The sequence below is a fragment of the Macaca thibetana genome, chromosome 12 (assembly GCF_024542745.1).
Source record: "Macaca thibetana thibetana isolate TM-01 chromosome 12, ASM2454274v1, whole genome shotgun sequence".
Taxonomy (NCBI): domain Eukaryota; kingdom Metazoa; phylum Chordata; class Mammalia; order Primates; family Cercopithecidae; genus Macaca; species Macaca thibetana.
The window spans coordinates 13,207,911-13,225,099 of NC_065589.1; the positions used below are offsets into that span (position 1 = coordinate 13,207,911).

General features: G+C 41.0%; 1 protein-coding gene across 2 annotated transcripts in view; it reads left to right on the forward strand.

Moving 5' to 3' along the window:
* The window catches only part of DNER (delta/notch like EGF repeat containing), a 363,829-nt gene that overhangs the window by 285,635 nt on the left and 61,005 nt on the right, over positions 1-17,189 (forward strand). For both annotated transcript variants that reach the window (XM_050751101.1, XM_050751102.1), the window contains exon 9: positions 16,969-17,091. In XM_050751101.1, coding sequence (XP_050607058.1) covers positions 16,969-17,091 — 123 coding nt within the window. The remainder of the gene's footprint in view (positions 1-16,968; positions 17,092-17,189) is intronic.

The window sequence follows — 17,189 nt, forward strand, 5'->3', positions numbered from 1 at the left end:
GGAGCTACACAGAACCTGTAGCTATTTTTTTTTCAATCTACCATAACCTTAAACCTAAATATGTGAAGAATGTGATGTGATGTGTATGTGTGTGTGCACGTGTGTGTATATATATGTAAATTATCTCTCTATGTGTAAGCAGATTTGAGGAGAAAGAAAGTCGAAAAAGAAAAACAGTGTTTAGTCTTTGGTTGCTTGAAAAGAAATGGGGAGGCCCCTGAACTTGCCTACTCAAGTGATAAGGAATGTCTAGGAGAAAACTTCTTTACTTACCTCATAATTCCATATAGATTGAGCCTTGTTCCTGGCTTTATTTCAAAGAAGTTTCATTTTTCCCTTCAGGTTGTCAACCTATATATTCTCCTAGGATCTTAAGTCACCAAATAAAAACACACTTCTGATTTTTCACTGCTTTATCAACTCTTAAATGAACAAATGCTGTGTTTTTAGGCATCCTTAGTTTAATAAAGAAAGTTGGAACGGAATTCAGAATTTACTCATGTAATTGAGTTGTGATTCTGATTTATTTACATTTTGAAATTTTCTTTGCATCCAGGCTGAATTTCCGCATGAAATTCTTTAGCTGAAGTCCTGACGGTCAGCTTCAACCCTTGTGCACTTGTAGCCCTTAGGGATAATGGCCAAGTGGAAGGTGTGTGCTTCTAAAGCTATTCTTAAAGGATTATGAGAAATTTCCTTGGTGTCTAACAATATTTAGGATTTAGTATATTTACTCGAGAATGGCAATGACTAATAGAAAGCTTAGAGGATGACATGATTGCATTGTGCCTGTGAATGTCCCCGGTGATGGGGGAATGAAAGTAAATACGGCCAGAAAGATAATTGTGGTCTGCATTGTGGACTCCGTATACCAAAATTTTCTGGAATAATCTCAGTCACAGTATTTTGTTTTCCATCACACAAATACTTTGTTACGAAACTATGTATCTATGAGGCCACCTCTGATGTATAATTGGAAACAGCACAACTTTGTGAGATCATGGTTCCCAACTTTTGGTTTGTAAACATTGTTACCTTAGGTTGTCTATGCTTTCTTTTTTTCTTTCTTTCCTTTTTAAAGTAGAGCTTTTATATTTTATTCAAAGTATATTTTAAAAGATAAGTAATATAAATTACCTTCGGAGCAAATTCTCAGCAAGATAATTCTTAGGAATGCAAAAAGCTAATTCACAAATATCTAGTATATGATAGTCAATTTGTAACACATTTAATCTTTACAAAACTATAATATTATTTTTAATATTACCTACTGGTCTGTATGTTACTCAAAATCTTAATCTTGGTGTTGTATTAAATACTTTTAATGCTTTCCATTTTCTGATATTCCTTTCTGCAAAAATATTATTCCCATGGGTTAAGGAAGCTAGATCAGAGATGTGGGAAAAATTGCCCTCACGAATTTGAATTTGAACTTGTTTATCCTCATTCTGCTTAGGCATGTGTGACTCCTAGCCAGACAGTGAGGAACTAGAACACGTTGTGTCACCTCTATATCCTTATTACTTTCCCTCATTTTGGCCTTTCTTTTCCAGTTCATCATTTGCTGTCACTTTGGGATTCCTTTGTGTTGCTGTTTTCCCTTATGTAAACCTCGAGAGGAGGGCAGCTTCCTTTCGTCCACGTGCGGATGGATGGCTGCTAGATCATTTGACTATATGTTTCACTGTTGGTTTATTTATATGCCCATAGTTGGTACATGTTCTGACCATATGTTTTGCGGTTGGATTAGTTACACGCTTAGGAGATACCATGGCTGTCAAAATACAAAACCGGCTGGGCACGGTGGCTCACGCCTGTAATCCCTGCACTTTGGGAGGCCAAGGCGAATGGATCACAAGGTCAGGAGTTTGAGACCAGCCTGACCAACATGGTGAAACCCCGTCTCTCCTAAAAATACAAAAATTAGCCGGGTATGGTGGCAGGCACCTGTAATCCCAGCTACTCAGGAGGCTAAGGCAGGAGAATTGCTTGAACCCAGGAGGCGGAAGTTGCAGTGACCCTAGATTGCACCATTGCACTCCAGCCGGGGCGACAGAGTGAAGCTCCATCTCAAAACAAAAACAAAAACAAACAAACAAACAAACAAAAAAACCCGCAAAAAAACCCATAACCACACCGTACGTAGCATTTCCCGTGGACAACCCCTATTATTCCTTGAATTTTTGAGAGTCAGAGATTGTGGGAGATGTTGTATACTTTCCTATTCTATAGCTTAGTGACTCTCAAACTTGAGTGCTCATCAGAATCACATTAGAGGGCTTCTTAAGTCATGGAGTTCTGGGCCCTACCCTTAGAGTGCCTGAATCAGCAGGTCGCATTTCTTTTTTTTCTTTTCTTTTCTTTTTTTTTGAGACGGAGTCTTGCTCTGTCGCCCAGGCTGGAGTGCAGTGGCACGATCTCGGCTCACTGCAAGCTCCGCCTCCCAGGTTCAAGCCATTCTCCTGCCTCAGCCTCCTGAGTAGCTGGGACTACAGGCGCACGCCACCGCGCCTGGCTAATTTTTTTGTATTTTTAGTAGAGATGGGGTTTCACAGTGTTAGCCAGGATGGTCTCGATCTCCTGACCTCGTGATCCACCCACCTCGGCCTCCCAAAGTGCTGGGATTACAGGCTTGAGCCACTGCGTCCGGCTATTCGCATTTCTAACAAGTTCCCAGGTGGTGTTGATGCTGCTGGTCTGGGGACCACACTGAAACCCAAGTGTGATGAATGCGGATACCTCAAATGAATGTCTATTAATAACTAAGAGGTCAACTAAATCAAATTTAACCAATTACTTGTGAAATAAATTAAAAGGAAATAAACACTTAGAAAAACTCTTCTGTACTTTTACACCGTTTAAAATTTCTCTTTGTTGATATACATACTTGTATAGAAATAGTTATCTAGGTTTTATTTTCTCTTCAAAGTGCCATGGTAGAGCCTTAATCTTTGATTTCCCCCCTCCCACCCATTTGTTGCCTTTGCTGGCCCCAGCTCCCATCTTTGTACGTCCCATAATGAAAAACTTCTGGAATGTGAGAGTGTATGTCTACCTTTTCTTTTCTAAACTTCCTTATCATCTTCCTCACCTCAACTATAAACCAGCTATTTTTATGTGTTTATAAACATGCTAGATAATTAATTGAGGGCATGGGATTATTTTATTAAAATGCTTTTCTTACTGTTTATATGTAAACACACATAGCACAATAATCTTTAACTCAAATTATAAAATATTATTTTGTCATTATACTTAGTATTTAATCTTGGTGCTTCAATCATGGTATTACAAACATTTGTATTAAAAATATTTTAAATAAAAAGTTAGTAAGAAAAACAGGCCACTTTACAATGGATAATTTAAACTGTAGATACCATATGTTTGTAGGGGACATAATGGTGAATTTGCAAGCTGTAGAGAAATATTTGAATGTTATGTTTTATTATTAAAGGGAATGGGATTTCTTCTTTAAATGTAACCTGGCAGATTAATTTGCATCCTTCTGTACCATCTATTTCCTTTTGTAAAAGACATCTTTTTATTGCTCCTCTTTTGTTAAACTCCTGAGTAACTTTTTTTTTTCCTTTTTCACTTGCCTAGATAGTAAGTAGAATCCACCCTCTAGTGGCCAAAAGCAACATTAAAAAAAATAATAATAAGACATAAGACAATATCTAAAACATTGTGAAGAGATTGATTTTTCTCAGTGTGACTAGTTTGTAACCCAGTCCTGAAGGCAATTCCAAGAGAAGGCTTTCAGAAATGTTTAGATCAACATGGTTAGAAAGATTACCCAGATGATGGACAAGTTTAAGGACAAAGGCCTTTAGACACCCAAGTGTTTCTGTTAAAGCAGGTTCACTGCCAAGTTCCCCTGGCTTCCAATGTCCTTCATAAGCACAGTCACAACCGAGCTGTCATCTTCCATATCGTCCCAGATTTTCTTAAATGTTTCTTGAGGGAGAATGCTAACCATTTTTAAGGAGTTAACTCAGGATAGTGGTCCTTTGGTTTTTACCATATATAAGAACTGTTTCCTTTCCAAATATAAATTAATTATGATTTACACTCAATACATCTACAGAAGTTACAGAATTTTTAACATCTTCAAAATTTTCTTTTCTACATATTAAAAAGTATAATTCTTCTTTTAAAAAGCAATTTCTTTACTGACACTGCATTTATTATGATGTCTGTTCCCTGCATCTCAGAAAATCTCCTCTAATAAGCCTACTCGGTTCCCTTTATAGGCTATGGGAAATGTTTTTATCTTGCCACTGAAAAAATCTTTTAAAAAGTTAGGATTTTTCTAATATTACCTGTTTTCCTTACCGCCAATCAAGGGTTAAACATAAAGAATGGTCATCATTTCCCTTGTAATCAGTGGCATGATTTAGAGTTGTGATACTACAAATAAAATACCCATAAAGCATGTGTATTAGTCAAGGGTCTCTAGAGGCACAGAATTAATGGAATATATATATATATATATATATACACACACACACACACACACATACACACACACACACACTAAGTATTAAGTCGCAAGATCACAAGGTCGCACAATAGGCCGTCTGCAGGCTGAGGAGCAAGGAGAGCCAGTCTGAGTTCCAAAACTGAAGAACTTGGAGTCTGATGTTCGAGGGCAGGAAGCATCCAGCACGGGAGAAAGATGTAGGCTGGGAGGCTAGGTCAGAGTCTCTCTTTTCACGTTTTTCTGCCTGCTGATATTCTAGTCGTGCTGGCAGCTGATTACATGGTGCCCACCCACATTAAGGGTGGATCTGCCTTCCCCAACCCACTGACTCAAATGTTAACCTCCTTTGGCAACACCCTCACAGACACACCTAGAATCAATACTTTGTATTCTTTGATCCAGTCAAGTTGACAGTCAGTATTAACCATCAGTTCATCAGTATTAACCATCACAGCATGGATGATATTATCCCCTTATATCACACAGTAGCGTATCTCTGTTACGGAAAATTAAAAAACATGAATATACATATTTAAATTTATGAAAGAACCCCTTAACAAAACAATTGTCAATTTTGGAAAATGTTTTTCCAGGCCTTTTAATGCATGTTTGTGTAAAACAGGCTCTGGTAAAGAAAAGAACTCTTGCGTATTTATGTATGCAAAGGTTATTTGGCCCTCTGATTCCATTTTTCTAGCAAGTTCAATTTACCCAGTTTGATCAAGCATCTTCTATATTCATCAGCCTGTGTGCTAAGGAAATGAGAGGAGAACAGCCTGTTGTTAAAGAGAAAATGCAGAGTTTGGAATCAAATACTGAGCAGTGAGTCGAAGTTTTACTGCCAAGCAGGAAACCAGATCCGGCCCTGAGGTTAATCTCAGGGGATGGGGCTATGAAAAGGAAAAAGGGTAGGTTTTTAAAAGCCAAACATAAACAGGCTGTTTCATATTGGAAAAATTTAGATCTTCGAGTTCCTGGGTAGTGAAATCTGGGCTAATCAGCCAGACACCATGTCAGTGCTGAGCTGGTGCTATCTCTAGTAAGCTGACCATGTGAAACAATGACTCAGAGTAATGGCGTCCTTAAGGGCTATGGTGATTAGGGCCTTTGCTGTGTCTGCAAGGTGAGCACCTATTTCAGAAGTATGGCACCCAGGTTGTCTTTTTAAATCATGTTTGCATCACAGGCCAGGTGGCCACACGTTACATCATGATGTGCTTATGCCAGGCTTTGTGCTTGATGCTTCCCTTGTGTTACCACCTCATGTGCAGTGCCAGGCCCATGTTCCCCTAAGGGGGGGGCAGAAACCCCTCCTTTTATAAGTATCCTTTGTTGCCACAAGTGCCCATGAGTGGCCTTGATGGAAGATGTGACACACTGGCACTGAGCTGCAGCTGTATGCCGGATGGTCCAGTGATCCCCATCTAGAAATACTCTCAACACTGAGTTACAAAAAGTACTTCATAAAAAGGAAATGATGTCAAATACATTTTATTTTCATAAAGGAGGCAAGAATATGTATTTTACTTAGGAAGCAAGAATCCTGCTGTGTGCCATTGTCTCTCAAACTCTCACATTGTACCCCCAGCTCCCATATGCTCCGCCATCTTGGTGAGCCTCCAAGGGCAGTGCTCAAGGTGATTACGCCAGCTGGAGGCATCACTCTGCAGGGGCCCACAACATTTCTAACAGGGACCTTGCTAGCTGCTCAGTGTCATTCCATCACGTTTTGGACCAGTTTTTCTTTCTCTTTTATCTTTTTGGGCTTTTCTCTTTCTGTGTCTCTTTCTCTGTCTCTTTTCTCTCTCCGTCTCGATACCTCTAGGTCTCTCTTTTGCTCTTCCTCTCTCCCCCTCCCATGCTCCCCTGATCCTGCTCTCTCTTTTTCTGCCCTCCCTCCACCTCTGACTTCTTGTGTCTTCTTACATGAGGTCTTTCTTTCTTAACTACAGTACAAACGAACTCCTCAGCAACTACTTCAATGCTTGGCAATATAGTCAGATTTCAGCAAATACTCATTAAAATGAACTGTTTTTTTTTTTTTTTTTTTTTTTTTCCCCAAATCACTTCTGTTTTTCTGGGAGAAGCTATCGATTCTTTTTGTTCAATTAAGGTCTGCTCCTCCTGGAATATGGTTTCCTTCCATTCCATTCCCCTCCCCAGCCCCTTCCTTCTAATGAGATTCTGTTGTATTTCAAAATTCCTAGAAGAGAAATTGGCCCGTAGAAGGGGATTCAATAAATGTCAATTCCTGCACTCCTCTGAAAGAAATTGCAGTATGTCTGGATAAAATAAGCCAGGAACCTGGGCCTCCCCTTCCACCTCTCCTTCCTTCTCACCCTTCACATTCTATTCATTACCAGGTATTTCTATTTACTGTTTAAATGGCTCTTGACATTTATGTTCCACATGGCCCTGACACCACTCTCATCCCAACCATGATTTCCCAAGATGATTGCAGCAGCCTCTTCACTGATTTCTCTGCATTGATTCTTGCAGGTCTTATCCCCGTTCTCCGAAGGGTAGCTGGAGCAATCTCTCTGAAATGCAAATCTGATTTTTTATTCCCCCACCACCCACATTAAAGATACCACCAGGCCTGACACCTGCCTGTTTCTTTTCTTCTTCTTCTTTTTTTTTTTTTTTTTTTTTTGAGATGGAGTCTTGCTCTGTCACCCAGGCTGGAATGCAGTGATGCGATCCTGGCTCACTGCAACCTCCACCTCCCAGGTTCAAGCAATTCTCCTGCCTCAGCCTCCCAAGTAGCTGGGACTACAGGCACATGTCACCACGCCCGGCTGATTTTTGCATTTTTAGTAGAGATAAGATTTCACCATGTTGGTCAGGCTGGTCTCAAACTCCTGACCTCGTGATCTGTCCGCCTCAGTCTCCCAAAGTGCTGGGATTACAGGCGTGAGCCACCGTGCCTGGCCTGGTGTTCTTATTTCTTCTCTGCCCTTTGCTCTACGGTGGACTCCAACCCATGTCCAGAAGAAATCACAAGCCATGTCCCCTCCACCATGGGTCTTTTGCACCCACAGCTTTTCCTGCCTTGAATTTTCTCATCATTCTTCTGCACACCCCTCCCTTTTGGCTCACTCTCCCCTCATCCGGCCAGCCTCCCTGGGGCAAGGTCAGCTCTCCTGCATCTCCTCCCTCCTGGAACACCAGGCCCCTCATTGCTAATACTTCCGAGTTATGATTTTCCATTGACTTGAATGATTGATTGATGTTTTTCCCCTCATAAGCGCCCCCGTAAAGGCACTATATGTTTTTACTCACCAGATAGCCCCAGTGACTAGCACAGTGCCTGACATATAGCAGGAATTGAATAACTATTTGTTGACTTAAAGAATGAATAGATCAAGGAGGCAAATATGAGAAACAGAGAATTACCAACCTTCCCCATGTGGCTATTAAAGCCAGAGAGCCTCTGCACTGAGGGAGAATATAAACTCATGGTGTGAACAGTGAGGATATGATTTAGAGCTGGCTCTTTGTCATCCATCCCTTTGGAAGCCCAGGGAGGGAGGTGGAAATTTGTAGATGGCTCAATAACATAAATAATAAGGAGGTTTTACAGTCAAAAACTTTAATTTAGCCTCTCTCTTTAGTCCTTTCAATTTAATGTTAACAAAAATCACAGCAAGTGGATATATTGACTGATTTCGGTCTTTTGACATTTGTTTTCTTTTCTGGCTGAGGTGCCATGAGCAATAAAAGGATAAGAAATTAGAGATTAAAGAAATAAGTAACATCCGCAGCTACTGTCCTCCACACACTAACGAATGTTTTGCATTGACTTACACAAGTTCCTCCGTGTTCACAAATATTTTCTGGCTTTATTGTATGTGTTGTGTGTGTGTGACAGAAGCATGATTACTCAGTGAAAACCTGCACAGGTATCAATACCAGCAGGTTTGTTTAAACAAGAGCATCTGAACACTTAATAGGATTAATGTGAGCCCAGATTCTTGCCTCTGTTTTAATTTCTGTTCTTTAATCGATTTCTATTATGAACCTGCCAGCAACAAGAGAGGCTAAGGGAGATAGATGCACACACACACACACACACACACACACATACATGCACCCACACCTTTATTTCAAGGTTCCCTTGAAATAAAGCTCTACACAGCAAGATGAATGCATACTGTCCCACATTCCAGGGCGCCGAAGGGCTTTATGACCACCAGTGAGTTTAGCCAGAATTTGAAAGCTCACAATCATATTAATGTAATAGGATTATTTTATCTGTGTCCCACTTTTTTTTTTTCTTTTTTTTTCTTTTTTTTGAGACTGAGTCTTGCTCTGTCACCCAGGCTGGAGTGCAGTGGTGCAATCTCGGCTCACAGCAAGCTCTGCCTCCCGGGTTCAGGCCATTCTCCTGCCTCAGCCTCCTGAGTAGCTGGGATTACAGGTGCCCGCCACCATGCCTGGCTAATTTTTTGTATTTTTAGTAGAGATGGGGTTTCACTGTGTTAGCCAGGATGGTCTGGACCTCCTGACCTCGTGATCCACCCATCGCAGCCTCTCAAAGTGTTGGGATTACAGGCGTGAGCCACTGCGCCGGGCCCCTATATCTTTAACGACTATGGGTGAGGTGAAATAGTTGATCTCCCAGGAACTGGCCTAGCCTTGAATCAGAAAGTCATGGGTTTTCACATTTTATCCACTGGCGCTGAAGAAGGGAAAACATCCTCTGAATTGTGACGCATCATTAAGGGAACCACTCTTCACAGCCCTGCACTCGCTTCAGCCTGCCTATGAAGTAAAAACAAAAGCCCCAGACACCTTAAATTTACCCTTGCCTTGAATTCAGCCTGCACGAGGGGAGTGAGTGGCATGTCCTCCCTGTGGTTGTCCTGATCACAGCCCCGTGGTCTGCGAAGGTCCTGTTTGCCTGAGGCAGCAGGAAGCATGAATCGCCCTCCAGAGGTGATACTCACAGATGAGTTGCTGGGAATTTGTTGCACGAAGTGTGAAAGCCGTCTGGCTGCAGCTCGAATCTTACAATTTTGGAGATTTTTGAGTGTGATGAGGGATGGGCGAGGGGAGGGAAAGTACTCCTGTGAGCAAACACAGTGTGGAGCCAGAGCCAGTGGGTCCTGGATTGATGTTTAAATGCTGTCTTGAGACAGTATTGAGAGGGAAGACCGTGCAAGGCCATGGAAGGCCTTGCCTTTTACTGGGGAGAGTAGGAATTGAGTGACTCTTGAGACCTTTGTGCAGCAGTGTCCTGTTCTGGAGCAGGTCAGGTCTGTGGGGTGGAATTTGGGCTCCACCGTACCTTTGCTGAGCTGGTCAAGGCTGTAGGGCTGTGGTCTTTTCATCTGAAAAATAGGAAGAGCACTAGCTAGAAACCAGCTTCACCACATGGCTTGAGGCTTCATAGGGGCACAGAGGGGAGTCCCAATCCAAGGGCACAGCATTCAACAGGGTTCTCGTTAGCTCAAAAATCACCAGGCAGGGTCTCCCTTCTTACTCCCCTCTATCCCATTCACTTGCTATGAGCCAGTCCCAGATAAACCCAGGGCCTGTTTCCTTCTGTGGGATAGCAGTGCTGGAGAGAGTCACCCCATGGACTGTGTTACGTCAAACCCACAAGGGCAGAAGCCCCCCTCGGTATTGTCCAGAAATCCTTTTGCTCTAATGAATGAACTCTCACTCCTCACAATTTGAAACCCACATGTCCTCAAATCTCTTCAAGTTGCTTTCATTTTATAAAAAGGATCTAGGACAGTAGTTCTCAAAAGGGATTTTTGTCTTCCAGGGGACATATGACAATGACTGGGGACATTTTTGATCAATACAACTGGGAAGGATGGTGTTATTGGAATCTAGTGTGTAGAGGTCAGGAATGCGGCTCAACATTCTACGGTGCACAGGGAAGCTCCCAGCAATTATGATCTGGTCCAAAATACCAACAGTCTCGTGACTGAGAAACTCAGATTCTAGTTGCTAAGGACTAAATTAGGCCCCCCACCCAATTCATATGTTGAAGTTGTAACCTCCAATGTCTTTGGAGATAGAGCCTTTACAAAGGTAATTAAGGTTCAATGAGATTGTAAGGGTAGGGCTGTAATACAATCACACTGATGTCCTTATGAGAAGCAGAAGGACACCAGGAGCACTCACACACAGAGAAAAGGACACGTGAGGTCTCACAGAGAAGGCGGCCATCTGAAAGCCAAGGGGAGAGGCCTCAGGGGAAACCATACCTGTTGAGACCTTGACCATGGACTTCTAGCCTCCAAAACTCTGGGAAAATAAGTTTTTGTTTAATTCAACCAGTGCTATAGTGTTTTCATGGGAGCCCTAATAAACTAACACACTAGACAATGAGTTTGGAGACAACATGAGAAAGAAGGAAGAACACACAGGATTGACTACGTGACCTTGGGCAAATTTCTTTACCTCTCTAACTCTTAATTCCTCATCTATAAATTGGGACGAGTCATGCCCACCACCTTGGGTTTTTATGAGAATTAAACAAATTAACACACCTAAAGGACCTGACACAAGGCAGATGCCACTAACTTGCTACTACACTGGGCGCTCCATACAGGTGGAGACCCCATTCTTTAGCTTTGTATGCAGTACCCAGGGCACCTGGAAGGTGCTGAAGCACCATAGAAACATTTTAAAAGTGCATCCAATCAATCGATAACATTTTGGGTGCTTATTCAACAATTTTACTTGTGTAGCCTTTTCTGAAACAGATATCACAGGTACAGCTGTGAACACTGCATTTGCAGACTCTTCCCTCAAGCTTATCCTGTAGTGGAAGAAGAGACATGATAATCAGTACAGAACTACAGTAAAAATAGGATTTCAGACAGTTACAAATACTATGATGGAAATCAGCTGAGTGTCATGATGAGTTGCTGGTGGGAAGAGCTGCTGTACATAGCATTGTCAGAAAACTATCGGAGGAAGTGATTTTTGTTGATGTTTTTGCTTTATGGATACAGATATTCTTTATTGGATATTTACATTCCACTAGAGCTGTTGTTCTTGTGAAGTGGTTTTCTAAAATGATGAATAACTCTTGGTACAATCTTCTCTTGGTTTATCCAGTAGTACATTTTATGAAAACTCCGTATATCTTTTTTTTTTTTTTTTTTGTGAGATGTAGTCTCGCTCTGTCTCCCAGGCTGGAGTACAGTGGCACAATCTGGGTGCACCACAACCTCTGCCTCACAGGTTCCAGTGATTCATATGCCACAGCCTCCCAAGTAGCTAGGATTACAGGTGCCCGCCACCACGCCTGGCTCCTTTTTGTATTTTTAGTAGAGATAGGTTTCACCATGTTGGTCAGGCTGGTCTTGAACTCCTGACTTCAAGTGATCCACCTGCCTCAGCCTCCAAAAGTGCTGGGATTACAGGTGTGAGCCACTGTGACAGGCTCAAAACTCAGTATATCTTAAAATGGTGCTATACATATAAAGAAGTTAGGTTTTAATTTTCACCTACATGAAGGTCCAGTGGAACAGTCCAATGTTGTGAAGAATGAGGAGGAATTCCTTGTTGTGGAAGAATATCCAGGGCATTGCAATGTTTAATATCTTTGCCCCCTCCCACCCTCCTAAATTCCAGTAGAACCCTCCAATCATTGCGATGAGGATCACTCCCACCCCTAATTTCCTTAAACACCCTCTAAGGACTAGCACAGCCACCATTAAGAGCAATGGTTTTGAGGGTGTTCGTTGACCTCCTCATCTTCTAGTCCAGTGGTCATTCTTGCTCATTTGAGCCTCTGACACTGCTAACCCACCTTCCTTGACATCCTTTCATCCTCTGGCTTCCATGACACTGCATGCCTTGGGCTTTTCTCCGCCTTTTTGCCCAATCCTTGTCCAGTGTCCTGATCTGGGTCTTTGTTCTCCACCTGCCCATCTGGTCTGACTTTGACCCCTTCTTTTTTCCCTTCCATTTTCTTCTTTAATGAAAACTTCAAAACCACTTCCAGGTGACTAATTCCCAAAGTGCTTTTTCTAAGCCATTTACACACATACTTCCAACTGCCACTTGGACCTGCCCAAGTGTGCCCAATCTAAACACGTCCAAAGTTCAACTGGTCTTCTTCTAAGCCTGTTTTTCCTCCTCTAAGCCTATTTTTCCTTTGGTGGTACCTCTTGGTGATAATGACTTCATCCACTCACTCAGCTAAACATGGCAGCCATCTCCACTGCTCTTTCTCACTCCCCCATCTGGTTGGTTGCTGTGCCCTGTCAATCTGAAAGAAACAATGGGAACTGATTATTCCAGAGCAAATCATGCAAAGATGGGAGCAATGCTGATAAAGATCAGTGCCTTGGAAGGGGCCACTCTAATCCCACCCTTTGATCTTTTATTTTATTTTTAAAAATTCTTTGGACTAGCCTATTTTTTTTTTCCAGACCCTGGGCATGCTGCCCTGAGCTAATTTGTTTGCCCGAATTAATTATCAGCAGGGGGTGACAGCCTCATTTTCACAGAAGCCCTCTCTTCTGGAAGGAGTACCTTTTTGTTCCAACCGTCCGATTGAGGCTGCTTGGCACTGAGTATAAAGGGTGCCTTGACATTTCCATGAAGACATTTAAATGTTACCGTCTCTGAAGAAACAGTTTTAGAATATGAAAACTTTATCTTTTTTCCCCCCAAGGAAGAAAAACATCACCAGCTTAATTATCTCTGTAAAATAACTTCCTCATTTGCTTTTCATATTGCTAGTATAAAAAGATAATGATACTGTTTTCAAAAATGGAAACAATTATAGATGATCTTGCAAAACTTGCTTGTTTGATTTTTGTCTATTTAAATACCACCTCAATTCAGAGGTCAAAGAGGCATGCAGGGTTGTGGTTATATATTACCCTTCCATGTTGATTGTTAAAAGATCTCCTAGTAGGGCAAATGCAATTGAAAACGTGCTGCTGGTGATTGTACTCCATAGTAACCTCAAAAAGGTTCTTATATTAGGAGAAGCAAAAGACACTTAACTCTTTACACATACATGGATATATATGTATATATTTTTACCTCTCCCACTCTCTCTCTTTCCATATATATACACATATATATTTCATGTTGTATTTTTTTACCACTATATATATATATATTTTATGTTGTGTATTTTTTACCCACTATATATATAGTAGGTAAAATATAGATATAGATATAGGTATATAGATAGGGGTAAAATACATGTATGTAATAGTGGTTATATATGTATGTAATAGTGGTTAAAAAATATATATGTATTTAATAATACATATATATTTATATATATAGTGGTAAAAAACACAGAATTAAACGTACCTCCCTAACAAATGTTTAAGTATACATTACAGTATTATTTACCATACACACACTGTTTACCAGGCGATATCTAGAACTTACTCATCTTGCATAACGTCTTGCATAATTAAACAGCAGCTCTCCATTTTTCCCCTTCCACAGACCCTGGCAATCACCATCATTCTGCTTTCTGCTTCTGTGAGTTTGACTATTTTAAAAATACATCATATAGGTGGAACCATATAGTATTTGTCCTTCTGTGACTGGCTTATTTCATGTAATGTAATGTCCTGAAGGTTCATCCATATTGTAGCACATGACAAGATTTTCTTCCTTTTGAAGGCTGAATAATATTCCATTGTATTACATACCACTGTTGCTTGAGCTGTCCATTCTTCTGTCGATGGACATCAAGTTGCTTCTACTTCTTGGCTATTGTGAATGATGCTGCAATGAACATGGGAGTGCTAGTATCTCCTCCAGATCCTGTTTTCGATTCTTTTGGTTGAGTATCCAGCAATGGAATTGCTGGATCATGTGGTAGTTCTATTTTTTATTTTTTGAGGAACCACTATAGTTTTTCACAGCAGCTGTACCATTTTACCTTCCTACCAACAGTGCACAAAGGTTCCAATTTCTTCAAATCTGCCCCAACACTTGTTATCTTCTGTTTTTGTTTGTTTGTTTTGTTGTTTTTTTTTTTTATAATGGCCATCCTAACAGGTGTGAAGTGATATCCTGTTATGATTTTAATTTGCATTTCCCTGATTATTAGTGATGTTGGTTAGTGATGTTATTTTCATATGCCTGTTGGCCATTTGTATTATTTTGTACCATACATGACTGCCAACTCAAAATGGACTAAAAACTTAAACATAAGACCTGGGAGTATGAAACTTCTGGAAGAAAACATAGGGGAAAAAACTTCATAACGTTGGCCTTGGGAATGACTTCTTGGATGTGATATCCAAGGTACAGGCAACAAAAGCACAAATACAAAAGTGGTACTTCAAACTTAAAAGCTTCTACATAACAAAGGAAACAATCAACAGCGTGAAAAGGCAACCTATGGAATGGGAGAAAATATTTGCAAACAGTACATTTGATAAGGGGTTAATATACAAAACTCTTGTTAAAAGAAAGAGCTTTCATTGAATCTAAATCAGGAATCAGCAAACTTGTTCTGCAAAGGGCCAGATAGTAAATGTTTAGGCTTTGCAGGCCATATAGTCTCTGTTGCAACCACTCAGTCCTTTGTTGTCATGTGAAAACAGCCATAGACAATATGTAAATGCATGACTGTGGCTGTGTCCCAATAAAACTTTATTTGCAAAAACAGGCTGGGATAGATTTGATCCGTGGGCCATAGTTTGCTGACCCCCTGGTTTAGAACAGAGTTTCTCAACCTGGCTGTACTGTTATTTTTTCTGGATAGTCTTGTTGTGGGAGGCTGTCCCGGGCAGCCTCCTGTAGGACTGTAGGATCCTTAGCAGCACTCTTGACTCTACCTCCTAGATGCCAGCAGCAACCCCTCCCCGTACCTCCAGTTGTGACAAGGAAAAATGTCTCCAAACATTTTCAAATGTCCTTTGGGGGACAAAACTGCTGCTAGTTGAGTACTTCTTATCTATATGATGGAAATAATCTAATAAAGGATAATAGAAAGATTTCCCTAAAGTTACAAAAAGTAGGGTAACATACTGCTTTTCAGAAGAATTCAAAACTATAGTATATTTGTCTTAGGTAGGTCAAGGGCTCCTCAAAGGGGCCATTATCACAACCTAAATTTGGAAAGCTTTTCAAAAACAACTGAAATGACAACATATTTGAAAAGTGCTCTGTTAATAATGCAGATATGAGCTTAACCTACTTTTATGATAGGCACAAGAAACAAAAGAGTTCAACATATTAGCATGTTCTAATGGGACTTCCTGAGTTTGAGAGTTGGTTGTGAGTTGGAAAGGCTAGGGAAAAGCTAGTAGTTCTAATTCCTACTTTGGTAAGGGTTTATTTTTTCTGCTTATCTGAATTCAGAACGAACACGGGCAGTGTGACTTTTGAAAACACTCATATGTTTTTCATTGTTTGGACAGGGCCGGACAAAAATGGCCTGGTTTCACTGCAAATTGGCAGTAACACATGTTTTCAAAAGTTGAAAACTGCATAACCCTCATGAGTGAATCTCAAAGAATGTTGTTTTCTTGTCCTTTAGAATAAACACCTGTTTTGCAAATAGGAGGGTAAAATCCATCTTTATCAAGAAATTGTGGGTTTATTTTTTCTTCACTCGCATTATGATTTATTTAGTAATTTAAACATTTAGGTACAATTTAAAATGCTATAATTTATATGATCATATCTTTAAACAAGCAATAACAACAAAAATACTCTCGTATTTCATCAAGAATTTCAGTTAAGCATTTTGAGCTCATTTTCTTTTCTGACTTGAAAAGGAAATACAGATATATTTTTCTAATGTGGTTCTCACACTTTTTGTTTTGTTCTCTCTTTTTTTTTTTTTTTTTGAGATGGAGTTTTGCTCTTGTCGCCCAGGCTAGAGTGCAGTGGTGCAATCTTGGCTCACTGCAACCTCTGCCTTCTGGGTTCAAGTGATTCTCCTGCCTCAGCCTACTGAGTAGCTGAGATTACAGGTGCCCGCCACCATGTCTGGCTAATTTTTTGTGTTTTTAGTAGAGACAGAGTTTCACTATGTTGGCCAGGCTGATCTCGAACTCCTGAGCTCAAGTGATCCACCTGCCTCAGTATCCCCAAGTGCTGGGATTACAGGCATGAGCCACCGCACCGAGCCAGGTTCTCACTCTTGAAGGGAGTTGTTTGCTCCTCCCCTGCTGTAAGTTCTGCTCACTCACTATCTCCAATGGCTGCAGCAGACACACTCAGTGACTGGATCACCCTAACACCAGCACCGTTGGACGCACTATGATGAAAATGTCATTGGATAAATGAAATCACTTCTTTTATACTTGGGATCATGAAAAAGTGTGATAAGAACAGGCTCTTTCTTCATAGCCTTCCCCCAAATCCACCTTTCAGCTTTACCCCAAGAGATCTAGCTCCTGAAATCCCATCTGTTTGTGCCATACTTTCTAATGAATACCCCCAACTGCCTTCCTTTCTGGCTGGTCCCGCGTGGGTTGTAAATGGGATGCATTTGACAGCAGGCCTTTCTCTCTGTCCCTCAGGTTACCACGGCCTCTACTGTGAGGAGGAATATAACGAGTGCCTCTCCGCTCCATGCCTGAACGCAGCCACCTGCAGGGACCTCGTTAATGGCTATGAGTGTGTGTGCCTGGCAGAATACAAAGGTGAGAGGCTGCCTGGCCTTCCTGTGCCAGGAAGGCTCTAAATGACATCATGTATTTTTCAGTGTAAATGCATAAACCTCTAATTGGACCATGAAGTG